We start from the raw sequence: 18637 nt of genomic DNA, 5'->3' as shown, positions 1-18637 counted from the left end.
ATACTGTATATCAGTTGCTGTTAGTTATAACAGAAAGGACAACTGATGTTCAAGGTAATGTCCATGTTTCCCTATAGCTCAAGTGGGCAATATTACAGTTTAACAGTGTGCTGACCCGGAAGCGGTTATGGGGTAACGGCCATTTTCAAAAGGGAGGACAGAGAATTCCATTGATCACAGTGGACAAACAACACGCAGGAAAGAGATTGATGAGCAGACTACACGGAAGGTAAGTATGACGTGTGTGTTTATCATGACTTTAAATTTTCAGGTTTGCTTTAAAAAAAAAAAAAAATAGGCAGGGGGCGGCGCAGCACTTTTTTTTTTTTAATCATGTAGCTAGCCCAGGGCTAGCTACACGATAGCCGCTGTGCAGCAGCATCCCCCACCCCTTCTGATCGCCTCCGGCGATCAGAGCAAACAGGAAATCCCGTTCAGAACGGGATTTCCTGTTTGGCTTCCCCCATCGCCATGGCGACGATCAGGATGACATCACCGTCATCCACGTCATGGCGTCGGAGGGAATCCCGATCCACCCCTCAGCGCTGCCTGGCACTTATTGGCCAGGCTGCGCAAGGGGTTGGGGGGGCACGTGGCGGGTAGCAGCGAATCGGCGCGTAGCGGCGGCGATCGGGAAGTACACGCAGCAAGCAAAGTGCTAGCTGCGTGTAACAGAAAAAAAATTATGCAAATCGGCCCACCAGGGCCTGAGAAATCCTCCTTGGCAGCTTACCCCAAACTCTGTTCGGGATAACCGGCAAGGAGGTTAAGGCTATGTTTACAGTGGTGTGGCATATTGGCCTCTATGTAACGCAGCTTACCACACAGCAATGCACCACATATTCGATGTTCACACAGCGGGTGTGTTGCGGCAGCGACAGATCATGTTCCTTACCTCACTCTGACCTCACTAGCTGCAGGCTTTTTGGAGATGTGTGACTCAGGGGCTCTGGAACCAGAAGATCAATATGATGGCCAGGCAAGTGGAGTTTCTTAAAGTGACCCCATAGTGAGGTTAAAGCTACTAAAGCAGTTCTCGTGAAGCAATGACTACTCAGAGTCAGTGCCGTCTGTATTCTTATCCTCATTAGCATAACCTAGAGATGGGCAATAAGAAGTCAATTTTTCTGGCTTGCAAGTACATTTAATGCAAAGTGTATGCAATTTGGAATTAAAGTGTACCTGAGACAAATAAGTAAAAGGACTTATACTTACCTGGGGCTTTCTTCAGCCCTCTGTAGTCTGTCTGCTACCTTGCTGTCCTCTCCATTGCTCCGCTATTAGTCCTGGTAAAGTCCCTGACTGAGCCAGTCAGGGACTACTGCGCCTTCACCCCAAAACCTCACGTGTACAGCTATCAGTCAACCCTCCACAAACTGGATAGTATTGATGAGCCCTTTACAAGCCTATGCCAGCTCTACTAAAAAGATGTGGTATGGTAGGGGTGTCTTGACACCCTGGGCAAAAAGACACAGGAAACAAAAAGGACGGGAGTCCAATAGCGTAATACGTTTTAGTATAAGGTCTATAAGTGGTATAATAAAAACTATTCACAAAGGAGGGTTGCAGAGGGAGTCACACTATGCTAATGAGGTTTTTCCATTTGGCGCTGTTATTGGCTTGAGGAAGCGGGCTTAGACCCATGAAACGCGTTGCCTGTGCTTAATAATAAAAATCTTTTGTTGTTACAAAGATTTTGTTATTTGAGGTAAGCTACCTCCCTTTCTTTCATTTTTATTTGTTTTTAAAGAATTTTATCCATACCAGGGTGCCTCTCACCCATATTGTGCTACTAAACAGATAGTAATGAAAAGCTTCTCAGTATTCTTTGTGAAAGCTTCCTGTCCTAAATATCACAGAACTGTTCAGAAAAGGCCAAGTATTCTATTGTAGATTGCCTGGATAAACTCAATGTATGCGTCTAGTCATACCCAGAGTCTATCTGAAATTTTTTTTCCCAGAGCCTTCTGATATGACGCTCATACATGATGGAACTCCTTACTTCAGCAGATCAGGACAGCTCAATCCCTGGACATGTTTAAATCCAGACTGAAAACCCCCATGTTCAGTCCGGTATTTGCAGAATTATAAATTTTGTTGTGTTAACACGTTATCCTACTACCAATTACTGAATCTGAGAGAGCCAGCGCTCTGAGTCCTTTTGGAGAAAAACGCTATAGAAATGTTCAGAGTTAGCTCATCTGCATTGAAACATTGTTTCTAGTTACTAACCCCCCCCCCCCCCCCCCCCCCTCTCCTCAAAGATATATGGTTTTGAGTGAGTGGAAAGTGATCTCCACATATTGGACTGTAGGAAGTTGTGTGAAATCTCTATTTAAACCTCTATGCCAGTACACAAGTAAGGGATTGTATGCTGTCACGCTTGACGACAATCAGGTAAACATGGCATGCAATATATGGATGAATTTTTATAGGTTAAGAGTATTGAAGCTTTAAAATTAAGAAAAATGATACCAGCTGCACAATAAATTCTTGAAAATTGCCTGGATAAACTCAATGTATGCGTTTTTCCAGACTTAACTAATGCAGTAGGCCTAGTATGAAAATCACAGTCTACAGACAACTTTTTGAGCAATCGATCATTATGACTGATTTATCAATCGGTCAAAAACAAACTCATTACACAAACATGTACAGTGACTTTTCAAAAAGATCCTTTGTTCTGAACAAGTTCATGTGTATGTTGATTGATCGCCTGCACACACATACAAGGTGCAGGGCAGGACCAATTGACATTTACTAGCATGCAGGTGTTTTGCCCTTCGCTGTGGAGTCAGTACAAAAATCACCCGGCTCCTCCTCTTATGAAACCACCAACTTTGACTCCAGGTACCCAAAAATTACTCCAACTTCTCGACTAACTACACAGCCCTAGTAGGGCTGTAGAAGTCGGAACAAAAAACATCTGACTCCACCTCTGACTCCTCAGTTTATGAAAACACCGACTCCAACTCCAGGTACCCAAAAATTGCTCCGATTCCTCAACTACACAGCACAGGTTTTGTTGCAATGTGAAAATGCAGGTAATGCTTTCCTTTGGGGCTGCAGCATTTTCAGGAGCCATCTGCAGTTCTGCTATAGTCTAGTTGAAGGGGCCCAGCAGGAAACCAGGTGAACAGTTCTCCAATCACAGCACCCTCTACAGAATGAAGCATTGTTGATAGCCGAATATCATAGTTTACTACAACCTATCTGAAACCTAAAGAGTGTGCTGTCCACCCAATCACATCATCAGACTTTTACTATAAGATTTCCAGCTGGGTATCCTCAATTAGACTAGTATTTGCGATTCTCTAGAGTGCTTAAAAAAATAAAAATAAAAAAAAGATCTGGCACTAGACTACTTCAGGGGACCCAGAAGGAAACCTCATAGGTAACAATTTTCCAATCACAGCACCCTCTAAATCAGGGGTCTCAAACTCAATTTACCTGGGGGATGCAGAAGGCAAAGTCAGGATGAGGCTGCGATTTCACAAGAAAAGTCCTCAAATGTCATTATTAACAGTTTTAATTATTTCTTCTGAACATGAAGTGTCCTACCTTATAGTTCGCTTCAGTGCTCCCATTACAAGTAATCTGCCGTGTCCCCGCCGCAAAACGAGGCCTGCAGAGCCCCAAATCGCCCGGGAGGCAATCTGCCGGGCATTTCCTGGAAGGGGCAGAGCTTTCAGCTTCAGCTCTGCCCCTCCTGACGTCATTCGCTGCGGATCGCCGCCTCTGCCCGCCCCTCTCACTCTTCCTTCACAGAGAGGGGCAGGGAGAGGCGGCGATTGACGTCAGGAGGGGCAGAGCTACAGCTGGGAGCACTGAAGCGAACTATAAGGTTTTACGTGTTTGCCGGCACGGGCCACAAAATATTGTACCGAGGGCCGCGAGTTTGAGACCCCTGCTCTAAAGCATGCATGAAGCACTGTGAGTGGCCGAAAAGCATGGGCGTAGTTTAATACAAAAAATCTGAAATAGCATAGCAGTTGGAGGGGGTGCTATCCACCTAGTCACATTAGCAAATTTTCCCTATGAAGTTTCCTGCTGGGTCCCCTAAAGTAGACAAGCGCCAAAGATCTAACCTGAACTCAGTGGAGTAGCAATAGGGGGTGCAGAGGCAGCGACCGCATCGGGGTCCTTGGGCTAGAGGGGCCTACCCCTCAAGCACAGTATTAGCTCTTTATTGGTCCTGTGCTGATGATACTCACTTCTGTAAATGCTTTGAATGATAATAATCATTAACACACAGCTTCCCATCCCCTTCTTGTCCCTCTGACACTGTGGTTGTCCTTGATTGGTTTTGGTGTGTTGTATCAATTGTTATCTACAACATGCTTAGGGGGCCCAAATGCTAAACTTAGGGGGCTCACAGCTTCTTAGCTACGCCACTGCCTGCACTACTTTTTCACACAACACACGTGATTCCTCATTGAAATTCACTGGCTACTGTAAATAAAACTGTGTTCAACTGCAGACAAACGCACATATTGTGTGCAAATACGCTTGCAAGAAATCATGTTTGTTTCCCACAGACACAAGTGCGATAACCGCCATGACTATGCAAGAGAAAATGACCATCAGTTGTTTCAGATCAGGCTACAGCAAAATTCACTTCCTTCCATTCCACTGACTAGCTGATCATTGAGATCTATGGACTCATTGTGATCTGTGGACTGGAAGTAGGTTTTGCTGTAGCAAGACATGTTTAATATTGTTTACCAGCATATATATATATATATATATATATATATATATATATATATATATATATATATATATACCAGAGCAATAACAGGCAGTGCTGATTGTATCTATATGGTGCAGAGGAATGTGACCAATACCAAACACAAAATGTCAAGTCAAGTGCACAGAACACATTAAGCCAGCTGCCAGCATATGTTTTGGAATGGAATGCAGAGGAAAGCATCCTTATAGGATCCAGAGTTGCAGTACAGGCTGGTTCTTGTAGTTCCACAGCAGATAGATAGATAGATAGATAGATAGATAGATAGATAGATAGATAGATGTGTAACTAGTAGATCTAGTACAGGTAGTATAGGTTGAGCACAGACAAGCAGAGGGAAGATGACACTTGCTCTATATAGGGTTGTGCCACATACACAGGTGGAGGTGCCAGACACCAGACACACAGCGCTGTATTGCACATCACATTACTATCAGCACCTCCGCCACGTCTGAACGCCCCAGGCCGCTGGCGAGTGCAGGCCCCCCGCACGCCCGAGTACCCACCTTCCCAGGAGCACGGCGCACAGCACCAGCAGCAGCACGGCCACCAGCAGCACAGAAATCATCGGCATAGCGCCGCGGACACCGGCCCACCGGCTCCTGCACGACTGCTAGCACTCCGGGAGAGCATAGAGAAGCCTCCTCCTCGGGGGGAGGAGAGCAGCAGCTGTCCCGGGAACAGGAAGTGAGAGAGCGGAGGAGGAGAGCGGCTGCCGGAGGGCTGGGGGTGTGTGCGGTGGCCGCTGCACCGTGGTGGTCTGTGTGCTGCAGCCCTGCTTACAGCCACCACCACCAGATCACACTCTGCAGCTATGCTGCTTGTCACTCACTTATCGGGACTAATGTATATATTATTAACCTGTACATTGCGCAATGCATTTGCCGAAAAGGAAACCTGAAAATTACAGAGACTGCCATATTGTTGACGTTTTAAAAGGTTTTATGTTCTAATCTCGTGTCTGTAAAACATTTTTTTTGTAAAATGGTGCACTTGTCAAACATTAATAAGGCTTTGTTCACATCTAAAATCGCAATTGCTGAAGCCAGCGTTTTGCAATGTTGTGAGTGATTTTTTTTTTTTTCCTCCCGGCGCTTGCGCACTACGATTTTGTGTAAAGCGCTTTTCTAAGCGTTTTTGCAGAGCGATTTGTTTTTTTTTACTTCCTGGCGCAAGTCAGGAAGTGAACTCTTTGACAGGAAAATAATGAATACAATGTATTTATTCTTAAAATTGCAAAAACAATTGCCGCACAAAGCGATTTTGTGAGCGTTTTGAGGTTTTCCTATACCTTCCATTGTAGAAAAAAAACGCCCTAAAAATGGTACAGGCAGAGCTTTGCTGAGCAGAAAGCAGACGAAACGCGCTGATATGAACTATTCCATGAGGACTCATTGCACGTGAGATTTTAGTGCATTTTGAAAAATCGCCGGTGCTCAAAAAAAGACGCAAAACGCACAAGGTGTGAACAAGCCCTAATGTTGGGAATAAACGGGTCGATCCAGCGGCCGATTAGCCGCCGGATCGACTCCCGCCACTTCCCTGCTCGTCCGCGCGGATCGATTACCGCTCGTCCCTGCCGGCGCTCCTTATCAGCTGCTCGATTCCCGAGCGGGCGGGGGTCGAGCAGCGTGATCGGACTAGCTGAATATCATCAGCTGGCCGCTTCAGCTGCTCGATACACGGTACAGAAACGTACCGTGTATCCCCAGCATAAGAGTATCTTATAATTTAATACTGTATGCAGGGGTGTAACAATCGACTCTGCAGGGGGGCCCGTGGAAGAGGAACTGACAACTAAGGGCAGGAAGAGAAAATGCTTTCTACTCTCTGCACAATTATTCTAATGACAGCCGTTGATAACGAATCAAACAAAGTTTTGCAGACAAAGATTTGTAGATAGTCCCTGTTCAGTGTGCAGCAGCAGGGTCATGTGTACAACGCCCAGCCCCCAACCTCTCTACCCCTCCCCAAGTGCTGTGTACTGTATTGATGCTGGAGGAGTCTGCAGAGCCACTTCTGCTCCATCGGAGATGGACAGAGTGAGTGTTATAAGCTGAGGCTGGGAGCACACTTGTCTGTCAGTTTTCTGTGAGCGTTTTCTGCACCTTATGTGTGTCTGTATGTGTGCAAACATGCACGTTTTATCACAGAAGCTAATGTAATTGATAGCAAAAATGTGTGCAGTGCTTCGCTGCTGTCAGTTTTTATCTGCACGAGGAAAACACATTCAAGTGTGCACTAACCAACTGAATAACATTGGAACTCAGTTTACCTGTTCATTCACAAAGCAAAGGGGGATGTTGGCGCTGTTTGTGTTGGGGATGGGGCCCTATCCAAAACTTTCGCAGGGGGGCCCAGTGATTTCTAGTTACCCCCCTGACTGTACGACAGTAAAGTTGTGGTATTTCCAATTACTTGATGGACTTGTAAGATGCCCATTGATGATACCCGGTGGTGAAAGACTAGTCAGGCTCACTGCCTCTAATGAGTGCACCCATACAGGCATATGTAGTTGTAGTGAAATTTTTATGTGATCGAGCAGATTTTGCAACTTGCTGTTCAGCGCATGAGCAATGTATGTACTCATTCATTGGCTTCCTTTCATAATCCCACTGTAGTTATTTGCTAACAGCAATATTTTTGATTTTGGGGGTGGGATGGTTAAGGTTAGGCATCGGAGAGGGGAGTTTTAACCTGAAATGGGGCCTTTAAAAAATATATATATATACATACCTGGGGCTTTCTTCAGCCTGAACGCTCCCTTTTCATCGTCTTCCACCTCTTCGTTCTTCAGCAATTTGCCCTGGAAAGTCCTTCAGTCTGGGGACAACTCTACATGCACGGCTCGGCTGCATGCTCTCGTTTCCTGGAGAGTTCTGTGCTTGCGCATTAGTGCTGCTCAGGCGCAGAACTCTACTGGCGACTGGAACGCGGCAGGGGAGTGCGCGTCGCCTTCCTGCACCATGCATGGCTCGGCTACACACTCTCGTTGCCTGGGAAGTTCTGTGCTTGCGCATTAGTGCTGCGCAGGTGCAGAATGCTACTGGCGACTGGAACGCGGCAGGGGAGCGCCCGTCGCCTTCCTGCACCATCTGGACGACTTACAGGGGACAATTACAGACGAACTAGATGGTGACTGAGGATGACAAGGAAGCAGTTAGGCTGGAGAGAGCTTGAGGAAACCCCAGGTACACTTTAAGATTACATGTTGGTGGTGAGTGTTTTCAGGTTGGGCAGGGGATTGGTTAGGGTTAGGCCCCGTTCACACTGCACGCGTTTTCATCCGCGTGTCAGGAACGCGTGCAGGAGGCCTACACGCAGGACATCAGAAACTGCATAGACTGCACTGTCTGATGTTCACACTGCATGCGTTCCGGATCAGTGCGGTCAGGGAACGCATGCTGCACGCATTTTTTGGCAAAACGCGCAGCTGACCCATTTACTTCAGTGAATGGGACCAGCCACGCAACACATAGAAACGCAGATGGCGTGCGTTCGTACACGCTGTGTTCCAAACGCATGGCCATCCGAGTTTCATAATGTGAACGTAGCCTAAGGCATGGGAAGGGAAGTGGTTAGGGTTAGGCATCAATAGAGGGAGGGTTCTGTGTGAGAATAGGATTAGGTTGGGTTGCATTTTATGTTAGTATTAGCTAGGCAATTGGTTAGGTTGCCCTTCCTGATGGTAGGACCTATAAATAATTGCAGCTGGTTGCAAAATCTGACAAAGATGCAAACATTTTTATACCATACTGGCTGTACAAACCTTACTCTACCCCTGTTGTGTATGTCTTCCCCAGCTTTAGTGAAGCCAGTGTCGGCTGCATTTGCGGCCCTAGTCTACATTAGTGGCCCAACAGGAAACCTCATAGAAAAAGTCTGCTTCCCCGAACGTTCGGCTAGCGCTGTGATTGGCCGAACAGGTCACGTGTAGTGTTGGGCGAACATCTAGATGTTCGGGTTGAACATGGTCGCGATGTTCGGGTGTTTGAGCCGAACTCCGAACATAATGGAAGTCAATGGGGACCCGAACTTTCGTGCTTTGTAAAGCCTCCTTACATGCTACATACCCCAAATTTACAGGGTATGTGCACCTTGGGAGTGGGTACAAGAGGGAAAAATTTTTTAGCAAAAAGAGCTTATAGTTTTTGAGAAAATCGATTTTAAAGTTTCAAAGGGAAAACTGTCTTTTAAATGCGGGAAATGTCTGTTTTCTTTGCACAGGTAACATGCTTTTTGTCGGCATGCAGTCATAAATGTAATACAGATAAGAGGTTCCAGGAAAAGGGACCGGTAACGCTAACCCAGCAGCAGCACACGTGATGGAACAGGAGGAGGGCGGCGCAGGAGGAGAAGGCCACGCTTTGAGACACAACAACCCAGGCCTTGCATGAGGACAAGAAGCGTGCGGATAGCAATTTGCATTTTGTCGCCATGCAGTCATAAATGTAATACAGATGAGAGGTTCAATAAACAGTAATTGGTGTTGTCCAAAATGCGCACAATGCGTGGGTCGCGTTCAATGCAGTCCTAGGCCGAAGAGGTCATAGCCTAGGGTCACAAAAACCTGTTTATTTGGGCAATTTCAATGGTAGTTATGCTGACGTACATAAATCTCAGCCATGGCCGTTAGCAACGTCTGAATTTCACGAAATGTCAGGTTTTTGTGACCCTAGGCTATGACCCCTTTGGCCTAGGGGCCCGAAACTCACCAGTCATGTTCCCCCTAAGGGTCCCTACAATGCTAGAAAATTTGCCACTGCTGAGCAATTGCCCTTTGAAAAGATGTGAGATTTTGGAACTGTAAATAGGAGGCCCAATGAAAGCCTATGGGGGATTTTACCAAATTTGGAGCCCTGTAACTCTGGTTTGCAGAGATGTAGGGAACCCATCTTTGGAGCCCAAGTCTAACAATATGTCTTCTACCTGCATGAGACATTTCGTGAGATTCAGATGTTGCTAACGGCCATTGCTGCGATTTATGTACGTCAGACTCGCCACCATTGAAATTGCCCAAATAAACAGGTTTTTGTGACCCTAGGCTATGACCTCTTCGGCCTAGGACTGCATTGAACGCGACCCACGCATTGTGCGCATTCTGGACAACACCAATTACTGTTTATTGTTTATTGAACCTCTCATCTGTATTACATTTATGACTGCATGGTGACAAAATGCAAATTGCTATCCGCACGCTTCTTGTCCTCATGCAAGGCCTGGGTTGTTGTGTCTCAAAGCGTGGCCTTCTCCTCCTGCGCCGCCCTCCTCCTGTTCCATCACGTGTGCTGCTGCTGGGTTAGCATTACCGGTCCCTTTTCCTGGAACTTCTTATCTGTATTACATTTATGACTGCATGCCGACAAAAAGCATGTTACCTGTGCAAAGAAAACAGACATTTCCCGCATTTAAAAGACAGTTTTCCCTTTGAAACTTTAAAATCGATTTTCTCAAAAACTATAAGCTCTTTTTGCTTAAAAAATTTTTTTCCTCTTGTACCCACTCCCAAGGTGCACATACCCTGTAAATTTGGGGTATGTAGCATCTAAGGAGGCTTTACAAAGCACGAAAGTTTGGGTCCCCATTGACTTCCATTATGTTCGGAGTTCGGCTCGAACACCCGAACATCGCGACCATGTTCAACCCGAACATCTAGATGTTCGCCCAACACTACACGTGACCTGTTCGGCCAATCACAGCGCTAGCCGAACGTTCGGGGAACGTTCGGCCATGCGCTCTTAGTTCGGCCATATGGCCGAACAGTTTGGCCGAACACCATCAGATGTTCGGCCGAACTCGAACATCACCCGAACAGGGTGATGTTCTGCAGAACCCGAACAGTGGCGAACACTGTTCGCCCAACACTAACAGCAGGGATCTATCTTGTATTCTGACACTAAGTTACATTGAATTCTTCAAAATGGCTGTCATTTTTGCTTCCAATGCTCTAGGTTCCATATTGTCCCACAGTCTCTTCTCTTCTACACTCTTTCCATTTAGCACAGCATGGCTGTCTTGCATTTGGATCCTTAATTTACACTTTTGAAGAGTTCAGTTTTGTTTTTTATTATTCTGAAAACAAGGCCTTCCCCATTTGACATGTTATTAACCACCCTGGCGATTTGATTTTTTGCAGCGCTCGGCTGCGGGTGGGTTTTTTTGACCTATTTTTTTTTTTAGCATGTAGCTAGCCTAGCACTAGCTACATGATTCCCCCCTACCTTCGGCATCCCACCCACCCCTCCAATCGCCACCAGCGATCATACCCAACAGGAAATCCCGCTCTGAACGGGATTTCCTGTTAGGGATTCCCTCGTCACCATGGCGACGATCGTCATGACGTCAGGGGGAGTCCCGATCCACCCCATAGCGCAGCCTGGCGGTGATTGGCCAGGCTGCGCTGAGGGTCTGGGGGGGCCCTCTTTCGCGGTGCATAGCAGCAGATCGGCGGCGATCGAATTAAACACGCAGCTAGCAAAGTGCTAGCTGCGTGTTTTTTAAAAAAAATTATAAAAAAAAAGACCCACCAGGGGCTGAGATATCCACCGTGGCGGTAATGGACGAGCTGAGCTTGTCAATAACGCTAAGGTGGTTATGGTCACACTAAATATGTTACATATTTAATTTCTTGTATCATCTGCAAACTACAATACACGGGCTGTATTCAACATCACTTTAGACTATAACAATAACAATAATATTTATATAGCGCTTTTCTCCCTGGGGACTCAAAGCGCTGTAAGACAAATAGTATGCTTTATCAAAGTTAGCTCGCCTTATCAAAGTTAACACGCCTTATCAGAGTAGCATAGCGAATTTATGCCTGCTAATTGGCAATGACCAGAGCTCCACTCGTCCTGCCTTGAGCCCCTGTGGGTTCGTAGCGCTCTCTATGCTACTTTGATAAGGCGTGCTAACTTTGATAAGGCATGCTATTTGTCTTAGTGAACCAAGCCCTATGTATTGCAGAGCATTTGGGGTGGTGGTGGGGGGCATACTGGATTGCCTCTCAATATTTCTGATGTTTTTAAACACCTTTCATAGTCATCAAGGTGGAAAGAGTTAAACAATCCAAAAAACACTACTAGAACTTACTTCTCTATTACAATTCCCTCTACTCCATCCCTCTACTGTTCCAGGTTGTTTTGAACTCTGCACATAAGTGGTGAACAGCCAGGGTTGAGCGTTTCATTTTTCTACAGTATCATTCCTCAGTGTTACCATCAGGGCTGTGGAGTCGGAGTCGTGGAGTCGGGCAATTTTGGGTGCCTGGAGTCGGAGTCGGGAAAAAATGCTCCGACTCCGACTCCTAATGAATTTGTAACTGTAATTAAAATAGAAAATATGATAAAATGTTCTATTTCTCGGATAATCGTCATTAAAAATAATGTATATATACAGTATATATACAGTAATAGCTGTGCTTAGTCCACAAAAATGAAATAAACCAATCAAAATTAGTTACTTGTGCTGCTTCAATAAAGCAGTCCCCGTATTTTTAAGGTCAGATATACATATCTGATTGTGACTGTATATATGATGTGTACACAGGAATCTCTTATATATACTAAATAACATCTATGCTGTAAGAATAAAGCCTGATGTGTAGCTGTGTCACTTATAGAGATGGTCAATGAGATGGAAATAATTCTGCACTGATGCTGATTTATGCAAATGTATGCACTCCCTTTGCTGATGAAATCAAATAATTTGATATGTTGTTAAAATTTGGTTTGGTGACTACAAATTAAAGGGTACCTGAGACGGATGAAAATAAAGTTTTATACATACCTGGGGCTTCCTCCAGTCCCCTTCAGGATAATCAGTCCCTCGCTGTCCTCCACCACCCGGATCTTCTGCTATGAGTCCTGGAAATTCAGCCAGTCAGCGATGTCCGGCCGCATGCCGCTCCCACAGCCAGGAACATTCTGCACCTGCGCAATAGTGCTGCACAGGTGTAGTATGCTCCTGGCGGCGGAGTGTGTGCATGCGCACTACGCCCGACTGGCTCAAGTACCTGGACTCATAGCAGAAGATCCAGGTGGTGGAGGAGGACAACCAGGGACTGATTATCTTGAAGGCGGCTGGAGGAAGCCCCAGGTATGTATAAAACTTCAATTTCATCTGTCTCAGGTTTACTTTGTTACACAGTAGTACTATACTCTACATATGCACTCCCCACAGAGCTGCAGGGTATCCACTGAGAATGCTGTGCACATTGAACACAGAGGTGTTGTCTGTTTACAATCTCCTCATTCCCCTGCAAAGTACCTGCACATCATTCTTACATGTACCCACACTTACATTGCCTAGGGCCTGATAGATGTTCTTTGTTCCGGTTTGTACCTTTTACAAGTACTCTTACCTAGGACTAGTTTTAGTCTAAAGGGAATAAATATCGTAGTCTACATATCCTTCTCACTTCAGTTGTCTTGTAAAATTCCTAAGCGTTGGCAGTTAAGAGACGAATTTCATGTTACATACTTTTAATCAACAGAATTGTAATATGCAAATTAGAGGAGTCGAAGGAGTCGGAGTCGGTGGAATCCTAAACTGAGGAGTCGGAGTCGGTGGATTTTTGGACCGACTCCAGTCCACAGCCCTGGTTACCATTCCGTGTCCTTAGAACAGAGATTCTCAACCGGGGTTCCAGTGTAATTTTCGGTACACTTGCATGGGATAAAATTGTCTCATTTCCCGCTTGTAATGATCCGCTCAACTGCCTGTGCAGGCCGGCAGGCAGCTTTTTGACCACTGTTCAGGTCTGCATTCTGCAGGTCTCTGGAAAAGAGACCTTTTGTCAGTTTTGCAGCTTGCTGCTGCTGAGGAATTTGCATACGTTTGTCATGCAAATTGCCTAGCCACATCCTTTGTAGGCTTGCTCTATAAATACCATGTGATTACACAGTACTTCGCTGGTCATAAGGGTTTGTCCTGTGTAACACTCCTGGAGTGTCAGCCATGCTTATTGTTTAAAGATTAGCTTAGAGTAATTCCTGGGACTGCATTAGGCATCCTTGCTAGAGCAGTCAGGATTGTATTATTTGTATTGCCTGTTCTGTCTGTCTGTGGGGTGCTAACCAGAGCAGCGGTTGTTACTGGTAGGCCCTTCTATTCACCTGTTGGTCGTGCTTGGATCGCACTAGCCTCTAGCGCTAGCAGCTGTGGATCCTTCTGATCTACAACTCTCTTGCTGTACTTGGATCGCACTTGCTCTGGCAGAAAGAGCAGTGGATCCAGCTCGCTCTGTTTCTATACTTGGATCACACTAGCTCTGGCGGAAAGAGCAGTGGATCCTGCTAGCTCTGTTGCCTTACTTGGATCGCACTCGCTCTGGCGGAAAGAGCAGTGGATCGTATCTCTCACTTATTCCTGTTTTCGTGTATCTGTCTTGTCTGATACGAACTCTTGCTGGAGGCTCGGTGAAGTAACCGTTAAGCAAGCGCTCGCGTCCTCTGTTTCATGTTTGTCTGTCGGTGGTTAGTTAGGCGTGCTTGTCTCTGTTGTGCTTAACACGCGGAGACCGCACTGTAAACGAGTTCGCTGTTGCGAATGAGTGCGGTGTTCACGTTTAGTTAGCGTTTGTTATTTTCCTTATCTTCTCATTGTATGATTTGCTGTGCCTTTGCTACTCTCATGCCCTGTCTTGCTTAAGCCTTGTGTCACCTCTGGCAATCGCCTCTTTCGCGATTGCGTTCCTACTTTGTTTCTGCTGTTGCGTGTGCACCGTCGCGGGTTGGCGATTGGATTGGTGCACATACATACATTCTGTCTGTGTGCTCATTCTCATTCGAAATCGCTTCCCTTGCGATTGCGATCTCACTTGGTTTCCTCTGTTGTGTGTCCACCGTCACAGGTTGGCGGCTAGATTGGTGGACATACATACATTCCTCATCTGTGCTTATTCGGTCTTGTGTCGCTGTTAGCAATCGCCATCTCTTGCGATTGCCTTCTCACCTGATCTTCATGGTTGTGTGTTCATCGTCACAGGGGGGCGACTAGATTGGTGGACACACATACCCTGTGTCGCTTTGATCTCTCTCTTTCAGGGCTATCTTGCCCTGCGTTTCTTCCCTTCGTACAATTCCTGTCTGGCGTCTGTGGAAGGGCAGAGGATCTGTTCCTCTGCACTCCACAGCTCCATCTGCCGACAGGAATTTCCCTCTACAGGTGCGTTGCACCTTTTGCTGGGTTCCCTCAAATTATACGCTTGTGGAGGATTTCCGCAGTGTCAGCGCACATCCTGTGCGCTGATCACGGAGAGAATTCCACAACCGTTACACCGCTAATGTTTCAGGAAAATATAGTCCTGAATCCATGTCTCGAGTATCCCTCCACAGTGGTGGAGGGATATCGCCTGCAGCCACATCTCCAAAAGCCAGTTAGTACCAGCTATCTGTGGAAATTTGAGGATGAAGAATTGCAATGTGAGACTCAAGGACTGGGTAAGTATGTTTATTTTTCTTTAGCACCATTGAATGCCAAAATGTATGGGGTCGTCATTTTAAATGAAGACACAGAGGCCACATTATTTCTAAGTACCATTGAACACCAATGTTTATGGGGGTATAATTAAAGGAGGCCATAGAGGCTGATTAATAAAAAAGGGGAAAACGCAACACTGGTAAAGAGGGCAACAGGGCACACTATTTATTATATTGGGGGACACATGAGAGCACACTTGTTACAATGAGCACACTTTAGATAGGGGTAACGACTGCTCGGTTTGACATTTAAGGGCTCCTGGATCCTGAATTGGTTATTTAAAGAGACACTGAAGCAAAAAAAAATTATGATATCATGAATTGGTTGTGTAGTAGGGAGGGGTAATTACTAGAACATTAGTAGCCCAAAAAAAATTCTCATTTTTATTTTCAGTTTTACAGCTTTTTTTTTTTTTTTTATAACATTGATTCATTCTCTAATACTTGCAATTTACACACTACTCAGCATTCTAAATGTTTTTACAGAACAGGCAGTGAACTTTTGGCCTGTCCTGAACTGTTCTCTGCAAAAGAAAAAAACCCAATACAGTTGAGATAAAAACCATCAGAAGACAGAGCTCTTTGCGACTTTGAAAGTCGTAGAGCTCAATGGCTATTTGCATAGATAACTGGAGTTTCTTAACTCTTCCCGTACTGGAAACAAATATTAGACTTATGTCTCTGCTTCTAATGCTTTATTTCTTAGCTGTACTACACAACCAATTCATTATATCATAATTTTTCTTCACTTCAGTGTCTCTTTAACCCCCTTGGCGTTCTGGTTCTTTCCGGGTTTTAGGGTCTAAAAGCGGTGCAATTTTTTTGCACCCTTTCAGACTCTAAAACCTGGAAAAAATCATGCTGCCAGGGAGATCTGCAGCAGCTCAGCAATCACTCACCTCCCTGGCTCCAGTGCTGCAGTTAAGCCTCCATCCTCCGGGTGGCTCTACAACTCTAAAGTGAAATTGCCGGCTGTCGTCATGACGACAGCCGGCGATCTGACCAGCAGGAAGCAGAGCCCCGGAGGAGAGGAAGTAGAATGTCAGCCGACGTCCGGATCCACAGGAGGTACCCGGGATCCCCGTATATACTCGAGTATAAGCCGATCAGAGTATAAGCCGACCCCCCCACTTTTACCTAAAAAATAGGGGGGAAACCATTGACTTAAGTATAAGCCCATGGGTATAAGCCCCCTACTACTAAAAAAAAAAGCAGCAACATGATTGATAGGCTAACATGGAGCAGGCTACAGAACTATATACAGATTGCTTTCTGCTCTGTATTGGGCACATGGCTGCAGATTAATGGCCGTTAGATGGCTGTGTGCCTCCTCTTACAATTGGTTACCTTTCAAGGATAAACACTTTTAAAAATAATTATAATAAATGAACCACAGTTTGGCCTCTAATTAATATTACAGTTTTAATCCATTGGTAATTCTGCTCCACTGCAGAGACTGGATGGCCTCTTGATTATCTATACTGTAGAATACTATGGATTCAGGACACAGATAGTTATGAACTGATTATTAAATCAGGGGGTGCAGAGTTAGAAAGCAAAGGAAGAGGTTGGAGAAGCCGGCACGTAGAGAGCGCTCTCTGCTAGTCACCTTTGTTGCTGTTTCCCCTCGATGGCTGCATGTCCCCTCGGCAGGTAGAGAGCGCTCTCTGCTCTGTACCGTGGCTGTATAAATGGAATGGCCATTAGATTACCGCATGCGGCCCCTCGCCAGACCAGAGCAGGATGTGACGCATACACTCTGTGTTCCCTCTGGGTGTCCCCCGGCATAAGCACATCGCTTTGCGGTTCCCTTACTTACCGGTCCTGGCCATTTTATCTCTAGCTTGTAAGTTGCAGTCTCACACTATGATGCATCTGTAGTGATCATAGTGACGAGAGACTTGGACTTACAAGCAAGAGGAAAAACATCGCTGCCGGGACCGATAACTAAAGGAACCACAAAGCGCTGTGCTTATGCAGGGGGACACTCGGGAGGAACACAGAGTGTATGCATGGTCTGGCGAGGAGTGGAACGCTGTAATCTAACGCCCATTCCTTTTATACAGCCACGATACAGAGCAGAGAGTGCTCTGTATGTGCCGAGGGGACATGCAGCCATCAGGGGGGGGGATCAACAACAAAGGTGACTCGAGTATAAGCCGAGACCCCCACTTTGGGACCACTTTTTTGGTCCCAAAAATTCGGCTTATACTCGAGTATATACAGTATGTAGAAACGCTTCCGCTGCGCGCATTGCTCTGCATTCCGCCTCTGGCGGCCACCCCGAGCAGAGGTCGGGATCACCGCTCTTAGCTGCGATTTTCCGCCCCGACCCTAGCTTGGGATGTGAAAACAAATAAAGAGAAACGAGAGCCCCAATAGTGTATTAACGTTGTTTCAAATTGCGGTTTAAAGATTGAAGGAATAATACTCGCAAGTGTGGGTTGCCAGTTTTTTAGGCAACCACTATTTACGCATGCGGGGAGTTTTAAGCCTGTCCCCACTCCATAGAAAGGAAAAGGTGTTCACACCCATCCAGCCAGTGGATACAGTAATATTCTAGATTAATACAGAGGCACCCAAAGAATAAAAATTCACCAATTAAAATCATAAAATGGATGACTTACCTCCCCAATGACGACAAATTGCAATTGATCAAAGTAAAAGAAACAATTTATTCTTACTCCACAATACACCTTGCAACACGTTTCACGGGTCTATAGCCCGCTTCCTCAGGCAACATAAAATTAGGAGCAACTGTAAGGGCCCGTTTCCACTATCGCAAATCCGCATGCGTTGTCCGCATGCGGATTCGCATAGCCAATACAAGTGGTTGGGGCTGTTTCCACTTGTCCTTATTGCTGAAGTTTATGTTGCCTGAGGAAGTGGGCTATAGACCCGTGAAATGCGTTGAAAGATGTATTGTGAAGTAAGAATAAATTGTTTCTTTTACTTTGATCACTTGCAATTTGTCATCATTGGGGAGGTAAGTCATCCAGTACCCCCCATTTTATGATTTTAATTGGTGAATTTTTATTCTTTTGGCGCCTCTGTAATAATCTAGCTCGGGATAACCACCAAGGAGGTTAAGGACTCATGGCTGCTGTATCTGTCATCTAGGGGTTCAGGGTCCCTGCCAAATTTGTCAACCAGGGCTGATGACTGCTGAATTTGTCACCCGGGGCTCATGACTGCTGCATTTGTCACTTGGCTCATGGTTGCGCATCTGAGAGCTCATGATCTTTGCGTCTGTCATCTGAGAGCTTATGATTGCTACATTTATCTCCCAGGGGCTCATGGCTGCTGCATTTTCCATCTTCACGCTCTTGGCTGCTGCACCTTTCACTTGAGGACTTATGGCTGTTGCATTTGTCACCAGGGGCGTAGGTAGAAATTGGTTGGG

The 18637-nt window shown here is 45.8% G+C and overlaps 1 protein-coding gene across 2 annotated transcripts in view; it reads right to left on the bottom strand.

Moving 5' to 3' along the window:
- Window positions 1–5421, bottom strand: part of BLTP2 (bridge-like lipid transfer protein family member 2) — a 118994-nt gene extending 113573 nt beyond the window's left edge. For both annotated transcript variants that reach the window (XM_068270152.1, XM_068270153.1), the window contains exon 1: window positions 5257–5421. In XM_068270152.1, the coding sequence (XP_068126253.1) occupies window positions 5257–5324 (68 nt within the window). In that variant the 5' untranslated portion in view covers window positions 5325–5421. The remainder of the gene's footprint in view (window positions 1–5256) is intronic.
- Between the last annotated feature and the right edge of the window lie 13216 nt (window positions 5422–18637).

The sequence above is a fragment of the Hyperolius riggenbachi genome, chromosome 2 (genome assembly GCF_040937935.1).
Source record: "Hyperolius riggenbachi isolate aHypRig1 chromosome 2, aHypRig1.pri, whole genome shotgun sequence".
NCBI classification, from domain to species: domain Eukaryota; kingdom Metazoa; phylum Chordata; class Amphibia; order Anura; family Hyperoliidae; genus Hyperolius; species Hyperolius riggenbachi.
The sequence above is the reverse complement of the archived record's forward strand: the minus strand, read 5'-3'. Positions and strand labels throughout refer to the sequence as shown.